General features: G+C 38.3%; 1 protein-coding gene across 1 annotated transcript; it reads right to left on the reverse strand.

Annotated features, from left to right (window-relative positions):
• Positions 1–1,866: 1,866 nt before the first annotated feature.
• prkd4 (protein kinase D4) lies at positions 1,867–22,533 on the reverse strand. Its single transcript, XM_055195389.2, has 18 exons — positions 21,850–22,533; positions 21,533–21,693; positions 13,388–13,526; positions 13,166–13,297; positions 12,931–13,085; positions 12,472–12,670; positions 10,428–10,505; positions 9,767–9,878; positions 9,558–9,681; positions 9,362–9,439; positions 8,821–9,034; positions 8,638–8,666; positions 6,172–6,351; positions 5,893–6,054; positions 5,671–5,769; positions 5,160–5,427; positions 4,659–4,744; positions 1,867–2,179 (listed from the first exon to the last, which is right to left on the reverse strand). The coding sequence occupies exons 1-18, from the start codon at positions 21,905–21,907 to the stop codon at positions 2,000–2,002; spliced, it is 2,454 nt and encodes an 817-aa protein (XP_055051364.2). The 5' UTR covers positions 21,908–22,533; the 3' UTR covers positions 1,867–1,999.
• Between the last annotated feature and the right edge of the window lie 1,092 nt (positions 22,534–23,625).

Genomic DNA, 23,625 nt, shown 5'->3' on the forward strand with positions numbered 1-23,625 from the left:
TTAGAAACGCTCACAACATTTCCAAACCCCAGTACGGTAATGTGCAGTTAACCTCCTCTGTGTATGGTTTTAAATTCATCTTCTTGGCACAACGCCAAAGTTTGCCAGAGTTCACGTGGGCGCGGAATCTCACATGCTCACATATAAGGTAAAATTTAATGCAAAAATCCGTTCCTCTAATAATTTTATCTAAACATATTTTTTAAAATCATTATTGAACATTAAAATCAATCACGTGGCTATATAGCTTATGTTATTTTCGTTGTTTATATTCTTTATGAATTTAAAATTACATTAATTTTATATGATGCAGTTGTTGTGCAAAATGCATAATGACACAATTAAACAAGCCATTAAGACTTAAATAAATAAAACATGCCGTTTCAGATGTAAATATGATGCAAATGTGTCATTATTCCGATTGAATAGTATTTGAAATGAAAGTTAGTCATCACTTTTATTTTGGAGGTTTTTGCATGAAAGCAGGGGTTTTCAGATTGTTAGAAATGTAAGTGCCATGGAAAAGACTGAAAGCTCTATAATATTTTGTTTGATGTCTGTGTATGCACAAATTTCTGTGAGCTGTTGACACTGTGCCCCCTTAAAAAAAATTGGTGCATGACGCCCCTGGATATCGTAGTACAACCATGGTTAATTTTTGTAGATGTGTGGAATCACCTATTGTGAAAACCAATACAAATATAATTGTGGGGAGCTTCCATTAAAAACAGAGCCTTTGAGAGTAAATATTGCCAGGGCATTTCAACATCTGAAGGGATTCCTTGCTGGAAAACAGCTGAAGCCAGCCTAAGTCGGGGCTGGTTTTGGATGGTGAAGCACTGGTTTAGGGGGATGGTTTTGGGGAGTTTGCCATATTTTTTCTTGTCAAGCTGGTCAGACCCATCAGCTAAAACCAGCTGGAGGACCAGCCAATTTTCTTAGGCTGGTTTTAACAGTCTTATAGCAGGATTAAAGACTTTCTTTTCTGAACAGGTAATATGCCAGTACCATATTTGAAACACTGATGTTTTCATTTGGTCTGAATTAACGTGGCAGATAAATTATTTGTTTAGAAGACATTTTTTCATGCCTTGCAGGATGTACTACAGGATGTTCACAGTCATTATGCGATAACTACACTCTAAAAATGGCTGGGCCATTCCCGACGCATGGGCAAACATTGGACAGAACACATGCTGGGTTAAAAAATAACCCAATGTTGGGTTGTTGTTATGCAACCATAGATTCTAATAACCCAACAGTTGGGTTAAAACAACCCATCATTGGGTTTAACCCAGCGGTGCATTCTGTCCAATATCCACCCACCATGAGTCAAAAACAACCCAGCCACTCCCAAAGTGTATAACTATATTAGTGTCCACACGAATGGATGATGATAATAACGTTCAATAAAGCAGCCATCGTTACAGCGTCATCAACCTGAAGTCGTTGTTGCTGTGTAGTTGTGAAAATTATATATTGTGCCTTTGATCAACAATCAACAAGGTACAAACTACATTCAGAAATTTACCAAAGATTAAATTTGGTAGTATGTTTTATGGTTATGGAATCACAAATCACAAAAACATTGTTCCTTGTATATCTTTTTTGTTATAGTTGTGTTCTCTGCTATTATTTTTAATTTAGAATGATTTTTATAGTTATTGTTATCGTCCGTAGTGCAAACAGCCCTTTACTGTCATGTCAATGGACAATGACAGATCAACTCTTATACCATGATCACAAACATCAGATTCATCATTAAATAAAATAAGTTTAAAATAAAATAACAGCATTTTATGCATCTAACAGAGATGGCGATAGAGAGCACTGAGTGAAATATTAAGTGATACTGATAACAACAAGTTCTTTCTTTTGTCTTTTACTGAAAAATATATCCAAGGTTAATTAGAGCCAATAATTAGATACTGTGTACAACGCAGCAGCTTCACAAGTTTGCTTACATAATACAATATTCACATTAAAGTCAAAGTAAAATCTATATGGCTATCAGCTTATCTTCTTTCTCTTCACTTTCTGTTTCTGCTAAATGTTCTGGAAAACTGAGGTTTTTCTCCTGGGCATACGATCTCCAGTGCTTGTCATCTGCCTCATGGGTGAGATAGCGATACCCCATTTGTTGCTCAAACTCTCTGAGGTCACACCACATCTGAAAGTTCTGCAGCAGGACAAGAGATACATAAGTGAGGTGATGTCTTTACCAACATTAAGCCCAGCCAAACACAGTTAAAAAGTTTGGGTGGTTTTAAAGAATTTTAAATTTACATTTAGTCATTTAGCAGACACTTTTATCTAAAGTGACTTACAAATGAGGTAAACAATAGAAGCAATTATAACAACATAAGAACAGCAATATATAAGTGCACTTAAACTAGTCTCATCAAGCCTAACACAGTATACATAACTAAGTTTTTTACAGAAAAGGAAAAGATAGAAACAGAAAAAGATATTAAACTCTGTATTAGTAAGTCAGGTGTTGGCAGAAGAGATGGGTTTTAGCTGATTCCTAAAGATGGCTAAAGCATCAGCAGATCTTTTTGCAACAAGCAGATAATTCCAAAGATGTGGAACAGATCCAGAGAAGGAACGTAATAAAGGTTTTATAGATAGGAAAGGTCTAATTTTCCTAATGGATAAATCTACAGGACTGGATGGTGCTGGCAACCTGATCCGTAAAGCTAAGCTGATCATCAATTACCTCTCCCAGGTTTCTAGCTGTCCTGGAAGGTGTAATGGTCTATGAACCTTGTTGAATGGAAAAAGTTTTAAAAAAATTGTGATGAATATTTGGGTCAGTCGATATCACAAGCAGTTCTGTCTTTGGAAGGTTCAGCTGCAGATGATGATCCTTCATCCAGAGAGAAATGTCACTCGGGCATGCTGAGATGCGGGCAGAAACCGTTGGATCATCAGTTTGGAATGACAAGTGGAGTTGTGTGTAATCTGGATAGCAGGGGTAGGAAAAGCTATATTTCTGAATGATAGAACCTAGGGATGTCATGTATATGGAAAAGAGCAGTGGTCCAAGCACTGAGCCTTGAGGTACCCCGATATTGAGACGTCGGGGCTCAGAAACATCACCTCTCCAGGAAACTTTAATGGCACTTTTCCATTGTATAGTAACCCAGGGTTGGGTCAGATTAACTTACTTTTGGGGGCTTTTCCACTTAATACAATACGTAGTACATAATACTTTTTTAGTACCACCTCGGTTGGGATTCCAAGCGAGCTGAGCTGATACTAAAACATGATGTGAGAACACTGATTGGTCTGAGTGAATCGTCACTACGAGTGTCATTGCTAAAATGCAAGATTAGCTTTACATTCATGCGTGCACTGTCGAGCAAGCCTGTTGTCATTTGTGCTTTGTCGTAAGTTCCCAAACCCCCTTTAACAATAAAAAATATCCACAGGTTGAGAATCAGGAACAACATACCAGTGTTTTCCAGGCTTGAAAAGCTGTCATGTGATACAGAGGTAGTGATAAACACGATGTGCAAACATTTATTTGTGGTGGTCAATTTTGATTTTGTGGCAGTCTGAGAAATAGTTGAATGTATGTGGATGTATAGCATTCCAACGATGCTCTCACATGTATGATGTCACAGCGGTAGGCAACGCATATATAATGACATGCCTATATTCCCTCCCACTCTGAAGTGTTACCAATACTAAACTTGATGGAAAAGCTAACCATGCCAAAGTGAAGTGAGCTGACACGACCTGACCCGTGGGGTACTATGCAATGAAAAAGCGGTATAAATGGCCTGAAAGGTAAGACATTAACCATAGTAGAGCCGTTCCAGATATGTCCTAAGGGTTGACAGGAGAATGTGGTGATTGACAGTGTCAAAAGTGGCAGATAGATCCAGAGAGCAGAGATACCAGTCTGTAGTTTTCTAACATTGCAGGGTTAAGTGTGGGTTTCTTCAGCAATGGGGTTAAACAGGCCTCTTTAAAAGCTGTGGGGAATGTACCAGTGGAGGGAGATGAGTTGATAACGTGGGTGAAAGCGGGGATACCGATGGAGAGATAGCCTAAAGGTACTGGGAGGGAATGGGATCTAGCAAGCAGGTAGGCGGGTGGTTAGAAGCAAAGATCTTGGAAACGTTAGCTTTAGATAGGAGAAAGAAAGAGGGGAGTGAGCATGCACCGGGAGTTTGAGCATGTGCAAGAGGTGGCGGCACAGAGAACTGGCAGCTGATAGTGATAGTTTTCTTTACAAAGAAAGAAGCAAAATCGTTATCTTTTAAGTCAGATGAAGGTGGGGGGCAGGTGGACAAAGAGGTTAGAGAAGGTTTTAAAGAGACTACGAGATTTTTAGTGGTATTACAGAGTTTTAGCAGAGGAGAAAGAGGCGAAAAGAGACTAATAGAGTCAAAGGTCAGTAGGATATTTTGATCTGCGCCAATTCCTCTCAGCAGACCTGAGCCTGGAGCAATGGAGCACATCAGATAACCAATGGGTGGAAGGGGTCACACAGATTTTTACTAAACTGTTTAAATAGTTACAATTTATATTAAAAAAATATATTTTAAATGTATAAATTATAAACCAAAGCATGCATTTTATCTGAATTGTCATGTTTATTCTCTTTGGCATTAAGAACAGGAAGAAAAGGGATATAGTCAAACAACCTGAAACCAAGGGTGACCCATTGCTTTGCCAACACTGAATCGGCGTCTTATCACCACCTGTAGTAGGTTATTGATCAGATGCACAGCTAAAGGAGACAGAAACAAGAAGAGGGAGACAAAAACAAAGGTAACCATTTTAAACTTGCATTTTAAACATGCCTGACCTTTTTCAGATAATATTTGATACATACAGTTGCATTAATGCAATTTGCAGACCCTTATAAAAGACCATTACCATTAGCAAGCTATGGTTTAACTAGTGTACCAATGGTTTAACTATGGTTATTGAAAACCATGGTTTTTAAAACCACAGTTATTTTTTCGTAACCATGGCTTTACTACAGTAACCATGGTTTTAACTGTAGTAAAACCATGGTTAGTTTTCATAAGGAGATGCCTTTGACCAAATGGAACTTGCAATGCATAATATTTTACAAGCTATACATTGCCATCCCTGAAAATAAACCCACAAATTAAACATATGTGATAATAACACAATACCCTCCAGTGAGATGAGGGACCACGGTTGCCGTGGATACATGAAGGAAGCATTGGTGATCTGTTGATTAATGTCTTCATCCTCATTGAAAGGAAAAGTCCCGCTCAGACTGACATATAAAATCACCCCTGTTGCCCACATGTCCAGAGAGCGATTGTAGCCATGGTTATTGATGACCTCAGGTGCCAAATATGCAGGCGTCCCAACTACAGAGCGCCGAAATGATTTCTCTCCAATGATACGAGCAAAACCAAAGTCACATAGTTTTACCTGAAATAGACAGAGAAACAGAAAGACCCATCATCTCAATTGCTGATATTGTTAGCATAACCAGTCGGCTCTTGAATGCCATATTAGTTTATTGCTTTAATAAGCAGCATAAAGACATTTTCATGTTATTAGAATTTATTATTAATACAATGAGAACTTCTGAGAAAGACTTAGGCCAGCGGTCCTCAACATAGTAATTAATTATTAAATAATAATAAATATTATCTGTGGGTGGCATCACACCTGAGGAAAAGGATCGGGTGAGGCCAGAAGCACATTTTCTGGTTTCAGGTCACAGTGTGCAATGTGTCTCATATGCAGGTACCTCAAAGCTTCCAAAACCTACAATACCAGATAACATTAGGACATTCATTTAATACTAATATGCTAATAAAAATGATGGAAGACTGCAGCAAACAGATTCATTCGCAAATTATCCACAGTCAACATTCTACTGTTCATTACCTGTATGACGAGAAAACGGGTGGTACGCTCCGGCAGACGTCCATTCTCATGAGACAAAATCATCTCTAACATGTCGCTATGGAGCTTCTCCATGACAAAGAAAGTGTGTAATGGTGTCTCAAACATTCCCTCCAAATGAATTACTCCAGGATGAGACAATTTCTGATACACACACAAACATACACATAACATTAAATCATTTATACAGCGAACAAACAAAATACAAATATTTGTGTAAAATTCTAAAAAAAGTATTTAAATGTAAATTATTAGACATACTTGCAATATCGAGACCTCATTTTCAGTCTGTTTCTCTTGTTTGGTGGGAAATCTGGTTTTATCGATGACTTTAATGGCAACCGGCCGTCCCGACTGCCTGTGAGTGCCGCTGTACACCACCCCAAACTGACCTGAACCTAACACTTCATCGGAAAAGATCTGATAAAGCTCACTGATGTCCTGCAACACACATATAAATTAATTCACACACATTAACATCAACACACAGAGAGATGCATATGAATTTACATTTTAACACATTTTATTATCAGTTCTATTTCCCATATTGAAAAGAGTTGCCTTAACTAGCAAATGTGTAACACTTCAGGGCTTTATCCACATGCCAAACCACCGGAGGGAGCCCTTTCCCAAATATCAGACTCTGACATTTCTTCTTCACTCATTTCCAGTTTGCATTTACATGATAGGAAGATTGGACCTATCCCAAATGGCACCCTAAACACTCAAGAGGTGTTTGTCAATGCCAAGAAAAGATCCTCGTAAGGCAGAATTTTGAAGATTCTACTTCATCGGCATCCTTCGAAGGACTGTTCCAATGTCGAGGATCCTCGGAATTTCAACCAAGGACTGAGTCCTTCGTTCGAAAAATATGCCATATACATAAAAGGATGCATATGTGTATCCTTCGCGCTCTCAAATCACCTACAATACTATGCGCACAGTGCCAAAAGCACACATTTTTACTGACGTAATGACGCAATGACGTGCACTTGCTAGCCTTTTCCATTTACGTGTTCTCTGAATGCTAAAGAGGAGCCTCAAGCCTCTGAAGGAAGTGACTTTGGAAAGACGAGGCCTGCCAAGGAAGTATCCTTGACATTGAGAAACAACTACCGTCTTCCTACAAATCTGCACTTTTGTGACGTAATGGGTCTTTGACTCATGGAAAGAAGCTTGCACAAATGCAGGCACAGGAAAAGTTTGCATCAAGGGTGCATATCGAATATATATGAACCTAAATGAACTAAATGAACCTAAAATGACATGTGGGACACCCTGCCGTTTTGTTGACCGTCTTGTAAACAGACACGTGAATGCGGAAGTGTGCCAATTTGGATGCAGCCATTATCTGCCCTGCCAAGCATTTTTTATTGTTTCTTTTCCTAATGTAACAAAATGAGCATTGTGCCTGTCAAATTTGGATTATGCCTCCTTGATTCAAAACCACTCCTTTAGTTAGTTCCTTTCAAAATGTTTATAGACGATATCATCGGACACACATTCTTTTCCACGGTTACGCATCTGATCGGAACTTTACTTCCAGTTTCTGTTTCTTTAATGGTCTGGCTAGTGGCTAAAATGAACTCTGGAACAAATACCTCGTCAAACAAATGTTTTGGTTTCCTTAAGACAAGGGGAGATGGTGATGATGGATCACCACTATGTGAAGGGAGGTTTGGCAGCCGGTTTGTAGGTAACATTGTATACATTATATGACACATAGCAACGTTAGCTCAGTGTTGTTTTTTATACGCTTTAGCTATGAAATAAGAACTAAGGTAATCTACTTGTTGTTTATTTTGCTTGTTATCAGAAATACATACTCTAAAAGGACTTTGTTGTTATTTATTCTTAACGGAGTTTACCGGAAGTTGCGTGTGTTCCACAAAAGCCTTTGGGCCCGTCCCAATAACTCCCCTTCCTCTACATTTTTGCCCTAACCCTCACTTTTGCGCTTGCACGTGTAGGGCGTCCCATTACTTTAGGGAGCAAGTCGGAGTGCTATTTTTCCCCTTAGAATCAATCCTCAAAATGTAGTCAGGACCGATGCAGGCTTAAAACGAATTGGGAGATGAAATTACCCAGGATACCTTGCGAGCCCAGCAAGCTAGTCAAACTTTTCGGCCAAGATGGTGGACGCCGCTGGAAAGAACAACTATATTTTCACAAAAAGCATGTTCAAATTCTGGAAATTGTTAAAATATGTTAGTATGAACACGAGTTTTGTGTTTGTAAAGTTTTGAACACTTATGTTAGAAAATATTTCACAAAGCTATCTGACGACGTCACCTGACTGCTTCGAGAGAATCTGTCTATCATATATACATCTGATCAGGAAGGTTTTGTCAATATTCAGAATGTGTGTTCCGGCGTTCACGTGAACACGTATATCCCGGGCTTATCGTGAGTTCAATCATATTAATAATAATCACGCTGCACGTGACGTAGGTGAGCACGTTCACTAAGCTACTTTCCATAAAGTGGTGTCCCATTTCATAGGGAACGATTTGAGCACCCACTTCCCTTGTTGAGGAGAGTTTACTGTTGAGGACACACAAAACCAAGTGGAAGCTTTAAAGAGGTAGAAATGGGACGGGCGTACGTTTATGTTGTTACTGCTAAAACCGTCTATAGGTGGTCTGGCCTTTGCTATGTATTTAAGAAAGGACAGGCAAAAACATTTATGAATAAAGAACCAATGATGAAAGGTGTTATGTTTCTCACCTGGGACTCTTTATTGTGCTCTTTGTCACCTGGCAAGGAGACACATTTATTACATGATGTAGGCAATATCACAAAAAGAATAGCTTTGCACTAAAATAATTGTTGCAGCATTAAACAAACTAATAAATCTTATATTTACGTAGAATTTTTTAAACTTTATTAACAAATTTAAGTTACTCTAACCTTTGGTGATTGTTATGTCACCTGTGGTCCCCTGAACAGGTCTCAGGGCCAGCTTGAGGGCTGACTCCCAAGACGGGCCCTCTTGATCCGCAAACACACAGTAGACCAGAGAGCTAGTCACCAGCTCAAACGAGTGCCCGGCATTGCCTGGTAGCACAGGCACAGTGAGCTGGCCTGGGCCTCGAATCTGGAGTACTTCAGAGAGTGGTATCTCCTAAAAATGAGTAGAATACAAAAAATGAAAATGAGTGATTAGATGTTTCTATTTGAATAAATACATTCAGATGTATAGACTTTTGTTGCTTATGTACGGTAAAAAACAGGAAGTTGATGATGTCATATGGCTTTGCATGTCATAGAATTGTTTTAGAAAAAGTTAAAGATTGTAAGACTTGTAATGTGATAAAAATATAACAGTTCATTATGAAAGGTCTTTATAAAAAACTGAATTTTTTTTTATTATATTGCATTTTGTCAATAGATCCTCCTAAAATGTACAAATTGCACATTTAAAAATAGTTATGTAAAAAATAATCTTAACCTTATAGTACTTGTTGCTGTTTTCGTTTGGGTACAGGGTGATACTTTTCCCATCTAATACCCAGTAGTGCCGTTTTCTCTGCAACGATAAAGTATAAAAAACCGCTGTACATGAAGTAAAGCAAGTACAACATATATACAAAATAGAGTTTAGGGAAAATTTCAATGTTGTTGTAATGCTTGTGTGTGTTTCTTACTAGTGCATCAGTGTTGGTGTGGTGTATTAACCAGCCATTGCTCAACACTCCACTGGATCGTCTTTTATTGTGTTTTACTGACTGATAGACTCGCATCAGAGGAATATTATTGCTGAAACATGGACTGTGAGAGAGAGAGACACAGGTTAATATCCACATTATCTGTTTCAAGTATTGCATAGATCGGGTGTGTTCTGAATCTGCATTACGTGGCAAGGGGCCGCAGTGTCTTTAGGTCGTCAGTAGGTGGTCGATCTTTATACGGCAGCTCTTCATAAAGAGTGTTTACTGACACCACTGTCACATCAGGCACGTCAGGTTCTGAAAACAGAGTCATGGTGTCTCACTTACTGGCCAATATTTTGTATATATGACGTTGAAACAATTACATGACAAAAAAGCACATGACAGTATTCAATTATTTAACATCCCATACAGTGGCGGCTGGTGACAGGTCTTCCAAGGTCTTCCAAATTCAAAATATGTGTTCGGAGTGTCTTGTAAACCATGTGCATCACATGTCCTCTCAAAATAAGTGCGTTCTGCATAGGCGTCGAAACCATTTATGATAAAAGAGACAGTTGCATTCACAAAAAGACATTGTAATAAACTTTGATTACGCATGATATTACGCGAGTATCTGGCAAACGCGAGCGTCTCTTTTATCATAAACGCGTGTGGAGCATGCACTTATTTTGACATGACACGTGCTGCACATAGGTTTACTTGACGCGCCGAACACATATTTTGAAATGACGGACCACACACACATGACGGGCTACATACATGTTGTGACGAGCTTCGCATCATGCGCCCTCGAAAAAGAAGTCACCGGCCGCCACTGATCCCATATAATACAGTCACACTGACCTTCACCGTTGGCTTTATAACCTTTACAATCAGGAGGAACAAGAGATTCACATCTACGATGACAATTGAACTTACAGTCTGGAAAGAAAAGCAAGAAAAAATTATATTAGGCATATGAATTATTTATTTAGGCATTATAAATTAAGAACTGTAAAAAATGCAGCATGACAACTTGGTTTTGCAAGTCAATTCAACTTACTATTTTAGTTTTGACTTGTGATAAGTTGACAGAACTTATAAAAGCAAGTTGTTAGTTGTTGCTTCATTTGTTAAGTTAAAGTAGCATAAAAATATATGTTGATTTGATATAATTTTTTATCTTTTCATTTTGAGATGAAACAACCTATCGTAGGTTAAATTACAAATTTGTCCCTTTTTGACCCAACACAGGAATGTAAAACCTTGAGAATGAGACATTCCCAACAAAATATTGCACAACACTGATGAAGTAATGGAGAACTGAAGAAATAAGTACAGTGAAATAATAATAATAATAATAATGAATAAATGATATAATAAAAAAATATAAACATTTGCAAAGAATAGAGTACTCTCAAGTCACACATTTCCATGTTTTATCTTTACATACACGTAATGACTTTTATATTGTTCAAACTGTAGTGGGGTTTCCATCCAAACATGAAGTGAATCTAACCAACAACAGTAATTAAAATAAAAATAACAAACAGTAAATAACCGCTTAGACCGATTGGGCAAGTTATACATTAAAGGACAAGTTTGGTATTTTACACTTAAAGCCCTGTTTTCAGATTGTTTATGATGAAATAGAACGGTTTTGACTGAAATTTGGACATATGATGCTGGCCCGAGAATTTTCAGGTGTTCGAATTGCTGCAAAAGATGCTTTCCAACAGGTTTTAGATGTGCTGTGAGGTACGGTATTATTCATTACCGTTAACGTTGTTTGTATTCTTGCAATTGGCGAAGGTGGATTATCGCCATCAACTGGGCTGGAGTGTCTATTATTCAAGCTCTTCACGGAAGGATGTACGGGTGTGAGGCGTTTGGAAAAATAGGTCCACAAGTTTACAACAAATGGTAAAACACCTGTTGGAAAGCATCTTTTGCAGCGATTTTTGTGTGAGCATATCAGTGAACACCGCTGACCACTCGGTGAGTTTCACATCTTTGTTAACGAAAGTTTAATGCATTTTAGAAAGGTTTGTTCCTGTGCACCTATACAGCCATTATAAAGGTGGGAGGTGATAGAACAAACACCCAAAAATTCTCGGGCCAGCATCATCTGTCCAAATTTCAGTCAAAACCGTTCTATTTCATCATAAACAATCTGAAAACAGGGCTTTAAATGTAAAATACCGAACTTGTCCTTTAACTAACAGTGCAGCTTGTAATTGCCAAACTGAATGCTGTGCACAGAAAAATAAATGCACATTTTTGATGCAGGCACTAGCAGCAAGGGCATTGTGACAACGTCAGGCCCCATATATGGTAAACACAATGGCTGTTTCTCAATTCCAAGAACGCAAAGAACGGACGATCTTGCCAGGCGACCTCGGAAGAACGAACTCAGAAGGTCGCGAGAACACAGAACACACTTGTGAGAATTGAGATGTGTGCGATCTTCCTTTTGGTCACCTGACCTCCGCCATTGTTTTGCCGCAATGACTTCTGGGGGGTAACGCGATTTCAGCGCGCAAGTCTACACTCGATGCATCTTCGATATCAAGAACACATTCAGATATTTTCATGCGTCCTCTGTATACTTGCGTTCTTGAGAATTGAAATTTAACTTCGACGGTTAATTATGACGTAAAGCGAGAACACAAGGACGCAAGACCGCTGAAGAACGCATATTGAGAAACAGCCAATGTCAGCTGATACAGCTGGACGGTCATTCGCGTAGGATAAATGTTCTCTACGTCAAAATGTATACCCTCAAAGAAAACTTTCTGCTATTTTAGATTTTTTAGAAAATCAATTGGAATTAAATGGGGACATTTTGTCCACACACTGTAGGGATACACACCAGGTACACACACAAACAAACACCCTGACCTCTTACCTGAACACTGCATCCCCTGTCGGAAAAGTCCCTTAAGCAGTCGAAAGCAGTACTGACAGACGGTTGGTTTAGTGTAGGTATGAATGTGGAAGGTGTGAGGTACATGGGGTCTGCTGTCCTTTCCTTCACAGACCCCAACTGAAACCGGCACATCTGCCCAGGATGGAGGCCGTGAACGTGATGGTTTTGACATGCTGATCTGAGGGAGGCAGTACAATAAAATACTACAAACATGTATTGTTTAGTTAATTCCACGAAATCTATTTAATCTGTATTTGCCTTTTTGGTATTTATGAATTGGTGGGGCAGAAAATGATTTGGAGATCAGAACAGTTCGGAACATTGGTTTGTTGCAGTCTGGACTCAAACCTGTATCACTCTGTTTATTTGACTTTTAAATGTAAAACCTTTTGCAAAAAGAGATTCTGGAAGGGTGAAGAGTAAAGAGAGTTTAGTCACCTCTTCCAGGCTTCCACCCGTGTGATTGGATAGGGACGTGACCCGTGGCCTGCCAGGAGGAAAGAGTGACAGGCTGGGCCCACAACGCCGATACACACGAGAGCAGTCATTGGGCAAGCTGTATGCACAGCGCTTATGGAAGTCTAAACCACAACCTACAGAAAGAAAAACATAATAGGAAATCAGAGGAAAACTTTCACCAAATCTGTTGCATTATACATAAACATTCTCATACCTTCGCATTTCAGGCCCTGACGCACCAGTCCCCATAACATCTCACCGCACTGGTTACAAAAAGTAGGTGTGCGATATGAGTGGACGTTCAAGGAATGCGGGCGGTATTTAACCTCAGTAACAGAAGCTGTGCCTTAGAGGGATCAAAGTGATTGTTAACCTTATGTGCGATGATAAATAGTCATAGAAAATAGCTTATTAAACGATGTGTGTGTTTACTTACCAGCGAGCACTACCTCCAGCAGATCTCCATCATTTATGTCGTGCTGGTCAGTCAGTATGTGTAAGATCTGCTCTGTGTTGGGCTCATGTCTGAATAACAGCAGCTTTTCACCCGAACCAATAACGCTGCAGTCCGGAGCCTTAGAAAACGTTGACAGATACAAAAAATTTGACTCACAGGTTCCAAGGGATCACACATTCTAATATAATATATAGCTTAAACACTGTAGGATGCATTAGATAATAGCAGACACTAAATGTTAGTAAAAACGTGTTCAGGGAGAAAAGAACAGCATAAAAATGAGTTATTTTTAAAATCTGCGTTTAAATGGGACATTTCAAAAGACTTTTTAAGATGTCAAATAAGTCTTTGGTGTCCACAGAGTACGTATGTGAAGTTTAAGCTCAAAATACTATATCGGTAATTTATTGTAATATGTTAAAATTGCCACTTTGTAGGTGTGAGCAAAAATTTGCCATTTATGGGTGTGTCCTTTTAAATGCAAATGTGCTGATCTCTGCACTGAATGGCAGTGTTGTGGTTGTAGAGTGCAGATTAAGGGGCGGTATTATACCCTTCTGACATCACAAGGAGAGCCAAGTTTCAATGACCTATTTTTTCACATGCTTGCAGAGAATGGTTTATCAAAACTAAGTTGCTGGGTTGATCTTTTTCACATTTTCTAGCTTGATAGAAGCACTGTGGACCCAATTATAGCACTTAAACATAAAAAGTCTGATTTTCATGATGTGTCCCCTTTAAATATCGCATTGCACTTCCAAACACTACCATATAACCTAATGAAATGAACATGTGGGTGATTATGTAATTGCTGGTACATTCGGTATGCAAAGTCATTTTTCTGCTTTCTCAAATGGTCATATTTTTTATTTGGTACTCATTGTGGATCACAAGATGTTACAGGCCACAACAATACAATGTTTGTGTGAACATTGTCTTATATATCTGAAAATCACGATTTCCTGTTGTCTGAATTAGTCAGTGTTAAGTCTGTTGTCGTCAAACCTTGTTACCAGGGTAGAGTTAACAGTGTTGACAGTCATGTACAGTTATGTTAAAGGTGGCCTGCCTCTGTCGTTTTTATTGTTTTATACTGTAGTCTGAGGTCTACTCATGACGTTTGCATGGTTTTTACATCCAAAAACATCAAAAGCAATAAGTAATAGGCCATTTTGTACCCTGGTTTTGAGGCTGGTTAGAGAAATGATCCGTTTTTATGGGCGGGCTGCATTGACGACTTGGAAGTAAACGTCCACTGCTATGATTGGACACACACGTCTTTTATCGTAAACCCTTTCGATGCGGGTGTAGCAGCGCAGGCACGCACAAACACACACAAACAAACAAACGTCTTTTACATAAACCCTTTCGACGCGCGTGTAGCGAACGCACAAATACACATATATGTCTTTTTTCACATTCGATGCGTGTGCATCATGAATTTGCGTGAATCGCGTCCCTCTGAAGAGAAGTCCCGGCCGCAACTGATAGTGACACACTAAAGTGTTTTACTCACATAAGCTGCGCCATTCTGTCCGGATCCAATATTAATGGAGGAGCATTGCTTTTTAATTACAGTCTATCTTCAAATCCAGTGTTCTTCTGAACATCCAAACATGTAGCAACTGTTATGATTCCCTCGTTTAATAGGAATGATGTCTCTCGACGAAAAACAATGGCCCGAATACAGTACGGTTGACGTTTAGCCATCCTTGCTGTAACTTGTTATGAAAACTCACTGAACTAGACGTATTATGTGGGCGCGGTCTCAAGTTGAAGAGCTCATGAATAGTAATGACCTCGATCAGTTCCACGTCACACTGATAAGCTTTTCAAACTGACCTGATTTCTCCGCTTATGTCTTTTCAGTGGCTAGAGCTGACAAAGGAGGTGGAAGTTAATTTTCACATTCACGACACAACACAAACACATATGGACCTAACACACATCAAAAAATACAAGTAAAAACGGTTTTATGTGGAAGGGCCTCTTTAAAAAAAATAGCAGTGCAACATATAACCTGATATACCACTATTTATTTTTATTTTATTTATTATTATTTGCACTGGAAAGTATTTACTTACAGATGTAATATACAAACAATAGATGCACCGGTAATGATATCTTCACTACTACTTCTGAGTTATAGACTCTGAGTTATAACTGTAAAGCGCTTTGGATGGCCAGTGGTCTATAAAAGCACTATAAATGCAGTCCATTTACCATTTACCATTTATAGGCATGATCAAAATAATAGCAGTGTGAAGTTTAATTAGAAAATGTGTTAATTCTGTGAAAAAATAGTCCTTTATGCCTTTAATTAAGAAAGAGGGGAAGCAAATGTTTCGCAGATTGTTATAAAATATATCTGCTGCTGAATTTCTAAGTAAAATGGGTCGTTCCAATCATTGTTCAGAGGAACAACGCAATTTGATTAAAAAGTTGATTTAAGAGGGGAAAACGTATAAAGAAATGCACAAAGTTTATGATGCTCAGCTTAAATGATCTCAAATGCTTTAAAATGGCAAAAACCCAAAGCACATGAAAGAAACCAAACAACTTCTGTTAAAACAGATTGAAGAATAGTCAGGAATGCAAAGATTCAGCCTTTCATCACTTCTAGAAAGACCAAAGATGATCTGAAATGATCTGCAAGTACTGTGACAGTCAAACAACGTCTGATTAATGCTAAGCTGTTTGCAGGAAGCCCCCGTAAAGCACCATTGTTAAAAAAAGGCATGTGCAGAATGACATCAACACATCAACTGGCTCAAAGAAAAATGATGTTACATTTTGTGGTGAGAGTAAAATTGTTCTTTTGGGGTCTAGTGGTTATCAACTGAACCTCATACGACCCCCGGGTACTGAATTCAAGCCACAGTACACTGTAAAGACTGTTAGGTGGTGCAAAAGTCATGGTGTTGAGATGTTTTTCATACTACTGTGTTGGGCCTATTTATCGTATACAAGGGAACATGGATCAGTTTGAATACATCAGAATACCTGAAGAGATTATATTGCCTCTAAAGAGGAAATGCCTCTAAAATGGGTGTTTCAACAAGACAACAAACCCCAAACACACAAGCAAGAGGGCAAAATCTTGGTTCCAGAACAAAAGGATTGAGGTTATAGAGTGGCCAGCTTAATCCCCTGATCTCTACCCCATTGAAAATTTGTAGCAGTTTTTGAAGCAAAACCTACAAATTGACAGGAACTGTGGATCTGGGGCTGAAATATATGTTTCTAGGTGCCAGAAGTTGGTTGACTCGATTTGACACAGATGTGCAGCAGTTATCAACAACAATGTTGCAGCTAAATATTAGTAATTCATTAGTTTAAAGTGAAGTTAAATCTTGAGAAATATCTTAAATGTCTACAGAGACAAATGTTGACACTGCTAATTTTTTCGATCAGCTTAATATTTTTTACACTTTTTACAAAAAATATTATATTGTTATGGCCTGTAACAACTTTTGATCCATGACAATGAATATCAAATATTCAAATAATTAAAAATATAACCATTTGAAAAAGTTGAAAAAAATTATGACTGCACACCTAAAGCAATTATATAATAACACACATACAAACACACAGATTATGGTGATCAACATCATACTGTGACAGTAAAAGTAGGCTAGATGTTAATGGTACAGACTGATCCAAGGCTGCAGTGGGTAGACATCTGCATAATTCTCAAGTTCATGTCTTTTAAATGTCAATCAATTGCTTTTTTAAGCGAAGCGGATGCGAGTCAAACCAGAAGAATTTGACCCACATAAACAAAAATTTTGACTATTCGGTTCCTTTAACTTCTCTAAAAACATGAAAATGAGAAATGTATTTACTAAGAACTGTAGCGCCTTCCAAACAAATGTTAAGTAATTAAAAGTCTTTCATGAATATTAGGCAAATTTGTGAAGTTATAGCCCCAGTCAAGCTTAGGTTGATAGTTGGTCGCTCTCAGTGCTGTGCAGTTATACCAAAGAAATTGGACATAACAAGATTGAGTACACCTTTTACTATGAAAAGAGGACAATGCAATGCTTAATAGTCCCGCCTTCCAGTTAAAAGAACCAATCATCAGTTGACTGAGCAGTCCTGTGAGGTGCTTGCCAACCCTGACCTAAATTAAAGGTGTTTCAGGGCAATTTGAGCTTAAGAAACAAAAGTTATGCTACAGTTGATGTCAGGTTCAATTGTTGGCCAGAAATATCTTCTTTTTAATGGGGTCTTAGCACTGGATTTTAGAGATATCTGTCTTTCTACATACAAGTAGATATCTTTAGTCTTCCATGACTTAAATAAGTGCACGAAGGCATTGCAAAGGCCTCCTGGTGGCACAAATTTACTAGAGAGACTTTAGTTATACAAAAAAAGTTTGTTAAACCAATATTTTATACCATAGCTGATACTTAATTAATTATACATAACTGAAAACTTGTACTGACATTACAATATCCAGGACCGCAGTTTAAAGCAGTTTACACCTAAAGCCCCTATGAGATCAAAATTGTATTTCGTATTCTAATATGAACGTTAGCCTTAAAGATAACTCTGGTATGCACCAAAACACTAACAAAATTCACATTTAGAAGTTAAAACCAATTCAAATCGTAAAATGTCTTACTTCAAAGCAGATCGAAGATTTTGATGACATTATTCCACTTATTCTATATCTTCTCATCAGATTTCTTGTTCATTGCTATATATGTGTGTGTAGTTATATTTTTATTTAAAAGTGCAATGTGGGACTTTTAGAAGGATCTTTTTCATTTTCTGTTACCTATAAGTCGGCTGACCTATGATGTACTAATGGCAACTGCGATAATAATTCATTTAGGTTGTTGTTAAGCAAGTACAATTTAACAACAACAAACACATCTCTTGATATCGTTTACACTTAAAAAAAGTTCACACTTGAGCCTAAAGACCGTTTCATCGGAGGTACGTGCAATCGTGACTCGATTACGCGTCTGGTCCGAACTTTACTTCCAGTTTCTGTTGTTTAATAGTCTGACTAGTTGCTGAAACTGAACTCTTAAACAAATACCTCGTCGAAAATAACAAAAATTTTGGTTTCCTGGGTAATCTATACGTTGTTTATTTTGCTTGTTATATAAATAAACTACTTTAAAAGCACTTTGATTTATTCTTAGCGGAGTTTACCAGAAGTTACGTGTTGACCACGAAAGCCAATTGTTTATGTTGTTACTGCTAAAACCGTCTATAGCTCGTAGTTTTCGTAACATTTTAAGTGGCTGCTCAGCTCTCGTGGGTTGATAGTATAAAAAATATAAAGCATACTGATGCTATGTCCAAAAACACACATTCACTTTATACAGTAACAAAGACAATTGATGTATTATTATGATATATTATGTATAAAGTTCATAATTTCAGCATGACGAAAAATGGAAATGCATGATCTGAGAAAACAGCGCATTTCCGTCCCACTCTTTCTTCTTCACTCTTTAGACACATTTTGTCAGGCTCGGTCAGCGTCTTACTTTGTTGTGGCATTTTAACCGTGTGCAAGTGTTTACCTCATTTCCAGATCACTGGTGCTTTCTTTAAAGACTCAGAGAAAATTTAATGAGAGGCTTTATACTTTATGCTACTATAGTGCTATTTCTTCAGTAGCCTATGTATATTAATTTAACACTTGGTTGACCTACAGTATTGCACTTGGCAAAATACGCAATAACAACAGAGTCACTATATTAAATATACCATATCCCACAATGTAATGCACTTAACGTGAGCTTACATTATTTCTAGTGGGAATAATGAACAGCAGTAATATCAGCAATGATTTTTCGATGATCTCCTTCCTTAGTTGAGCAGATTTCTAGTAGTTAGGGCATTTTAAAACAACTTTTCATTTAAAATTGGAAAACCTGCTAAATGAAAAATCCAAAGTAGAGTGGTCGTTGAAATGTATATTGTTGCATACACACACTGTATCACAATTTATGTAGGTAGAAAACACAAAGCAGTATTTATTCTATACGTCACACTACACTAATAGCGAGATATTCTAAAAATAGCGTGCCATGATGTATTTTAAGGTGTGATAAGAAGCATGTAGTGTGCATGTTTAGCTTGTCACTATGCATTACATTAAACCATGTAAGCAGAAGTATTTGTGACTGTGTCACAGCAAAACCCCCAGAGTTAAATGAACTGGGAGAATATACTGTCCCGATCTTACGGAGTGTTATAAAGTAACACTGAATCGATCTGTAACTTTATCCTCTCTATCACCATCTATGTTTGAAACCTAAAACTGCATTTTGCATCTTACTTGTAGAGTTGTTTTCTTAACTTAGGTTTCAATGTAAAATGTTTCATTTCAAGTCACAATTATGGCGATCAGTGTTTGTTTTAGTTGGACTTGACTCTCGGGTTGTTTGTTCTTTCGAACTGCTATAACTTTGTGTGTTTAAAACATATTTGTTATGGCAAAGAAAAGACAATAGTGCAATTATATGGTGGTGGTTAGTACAAGTCTAAACATCATCATCATCTAGAAAATCAATTAATTTGCGGTTTTAGTGTTGCTTTTTAGCACCCTGACATATTGTGGCTATATATACACCCAGCAGTGTTAATGTAACTCTGGGGATTTTGCTGAGGATTAGTTCTTTGGTACAGTTTACGTGTGTGTGTGTGTGTGTGTGTGTGTGTGCAGTCCTAGATATATGTTTAAGACTATCCTGCCCACTGCAGTGGAAAACTGCATCAGAATAAGGCCAGAAAGTAAGGAGGTGTGTGTTTATGTGTATGTATGTATGTATGTGTGTGTGTTAGAGGAAGAGTCTGTGGTTGGAAAGTTACATGCAGATGCTCTGAACCGCAGCGGACAGAGAAAGAGATAGAGAGAGGGGGGTACTGCATGTGTGTGTGAGAGAAAGAGAGAATGCTTGAGTAGCACCTAATTCTGTATTCACACCCTTCTTTAAAACTTCCACTATACGCTATATTTAAGCAAATAGTAGTTCTTCAAACTCTCTTCAAAACCTTTTAAAGAAACCAAAATTGCATGGTACAATACATAAAAACCCTCTGGGAATTTTCAAACTGGAGTTAATGCTGTGTCAGAGGACACTGCAGATCTGTCGATTTCTGTGAGTGTATCTAGTGGAAGACAGAGTGAATTTGCAAAAGTGTACACAGTTAGAAAAAAATGTTTAAAATACATTCACTGGGGCAGTACCCTTTAAAAAGCTCCTAATATGTACCATTAGGTACAGATAAGTATACATTCGGTACCAATCTGTACCTCTGAGGAATTAATATGAACTGTATTTTTTTAAAGGGTGCCGCCCAGTGACAGCTGGGCTATATATTTTGACCATTTTTTTCTGACAGTGTAGCTATTCATATACGATAAAGACTAAGCATCAGATGATAATATATCATTTACTCAAGATTTAGAGATTTTAAGAACTTTGCAACCTAAACCTGAAAGGCCAAGCTTGAAACGCTGCTGAAGACCTAAGACCTGGCTCTTGATTGGTTAAAGCATTTATCATGGCATCACTGATCCCAAAGGTTTGCTGTGCTCAAACTGGCAGTCAAGTCTTGCTGACTTTGAAAGATTGAAGGCTACATTAGATATCTGACTGAGTGACTCAGAGATTCGCACTTGACCTTTTGCAGCCTTTGTTTAATACGTGTTTATTTTAGTGGGCTTGCGCCAGACAATGTACAAGAATAGTTTGCCAAAAATGAAAATTCTGTCATTTACTCCCCCACATATGATTCGTTGAAATAGCCATCAAATATCATGCTTTTGAACAGATAGAACATCAAGACATCACTCCAGGGGACATTTCAGAACCTATGGCGTTTGATGTCATTTAAATACAGCCTGGTGTGAAACGTCTTCAATACAAATGATATTGAAGAACTACAGTGGTGGGAATGATTTTTAGCAATCCACGATTTAAACCTTCAAAACTATCCTATGACTTGGATAGTGCAAGTCATGCTACTTTTAGGATGGGTTGTTGATACCCTACCAAACATCTGACACCAATGTTCAACAATCATGCATCTCAAACTGATAATATGCCTGAGAAGCCCTACTCCAAAAAAGCTTCAGATGTTGCACTTTACCTTCCTCTCAATTAGTTCTGCTGCAAGACGTTTGGCGTCTTGCAAGGTTAGATGTCCCTCAGGTATGCGTACACCCTCTCTAAGGAGCCCAATCTGAAATTGAACTCGTATGGGCCTTGGCGGTGTTGATTCAGACTCCATGGACAGCTGAGAGAAAGAACCTGAGAGAAAAAGGTGACGTTAACTTAGATGAAGCACTCTCTAGTAATGCTAGAAAATGTTCTTCACGGACAAGGCAACTAGTGAAACTAACAAAGCACATTGTCTTTGTTTAACAATTAAACAAGCTTTTTAGTTGGATTAAAAAAGGAACTTACCAAAAGTAAGACTTGTAATGTCAAGGCTTTTTGGACGGTGGTTTGTGTTGTTAGCCATATTTACAAGTTGGCAAATTTAAAGTAGCACATTTTGCAGACCTCTTTCAGAGATATCTGACGCTGCTCTGGTTTCCTTGTGCAAGGGTTCAGCTGTCAAACAGGCGGCTGAGACAGGAAGTTATAACAAAATTTTGCGTTTCCGTATATGATATGAATGAGTCTGCTGAGCAGCTTGCCAGTCAATAGTGAACTCTGACATTTTGTGAAGAACTATAAATCTGCTGCTTGTTTATACCGTAACACAATTTCACCATTGGGTAACAATAAGACTACGGGTGATAATACTTTTAGAAAGAAGCTCTGATCTGCAGAATTGACAAGTCATTAAAGCAACAATATTGTTTGAAATTTGGAAGTAGCTATAACACTCAAAAATCACCCTTCACATCAAATGAAGCCTGCATGATTGACTTTCTGCTGCAAACAAACAACAAAAAGAAAGTGTCCGGCTCCCTGACCATCATCAGGATTTTACAATCAGGGTTAATAGAATAAGTTGACACGTAGTTACAAAGTTACTAACAGTCAGTGGAATGTCTGTTGTTGAACATCACAATAAAGTGTTAACAGATATTAAGCAGACAGTCTACTAAGGCCATAGGCAGAGTTCTGGGGGCAAGGGAGGCACTGCCCCCCCAGACCAGAGACAATTATGATTTTGTCTGAGCTATTCATTATAAATATGAGAATTCATATGTAGCAAATGGCTCGGAGTCAGATTGAGGCCATTTGGCGGCTGGATCGTAAACAGCCCTAAAATTGTGACCCTGTGTGCTGATAACACAATCACCCAGATATCTACCACCTATCAGGGGTGTAAAATGGGCAACAATTAAAACAAATGACGTCGTAAAAGGAGGTTCAAAGGAATTCCATCAGAGCCGTTCGAACAAAGATCGCCAGAGACACAGCAGGCGGCACAGATTATATGTCTGTGATGAAACCACATTTAAAGATCACAATGAGCTGTTTAAATGTATATATATGTTATATCCCTTTACTGCATGATCATGTATGTGTGATGTAACTGTGTGTTAACACTTTAGTTAGATTTTGTTCACTGTAGCATGGTTCATATCTTAGGTATGAAATTATTATTCAACGTGATCTTAAACCCATGTCTTGTCTAGTATCAAATTAATCTACTCTTTATTTCCCAATCATTTCTATGTATCATATTACCATAAGCCGCATCAATGTCATTTAGTATCGATTTGAAGAGTTATGGAAACAAACTTTTATCATTATGCACTTACGCAAATGTGATGTCTGAAAGAACAAAGGCTTGTTTCCCCGCGCGACCGAACACTTCACACATTGGTCATTCACCTAAAATGGGCTGAGCGTGTGAAAGGTCAAAACGGCCTATCGCCCAAGCCATCATGGCTCAATTGCTCAGTTCGCTCAATCGCTCAGTATCTCAGTCAGTGGCTTAGTTCACTCATGAGCGCTCAATCACCCGGTTACTCAGGTCACCTGCCAGCGCAGTTTGGAAACTCGCTGAGACTCACCCAGAGTCCCTCGGATTCATCATCTTTTCTCTGAGCCATGTCCTGTCTCTTCGGGACAGTTTTTCCTGGCTTTGCGCTAGAGTTCGGAAAACCACACGGACCAATCCGCCCTACGAAACAACTTAACGGACTCCTTCATCTTACACGAACGCACCTGGACTCTCTCTCTCTCTCCTCTTGCTCGCACCGCGTGCAGCAGAAACTT

Source organism: Misgurnus anguillicaudatus, chromosome 21 (assembly GCF_027580225.2).
Source record: "Misgurnus anguillicaudatus chromosome 21, ASM2758022v2, whole genome shotgun sequence".
Taxonomy (NCBI): domain Eukaryota; kingdom Metazoa; phylum Chordata; class Actinopteri; order Cypriniformes; family Cobitidae; genus Misgurnus; species Misgurnus anguillicaudatus.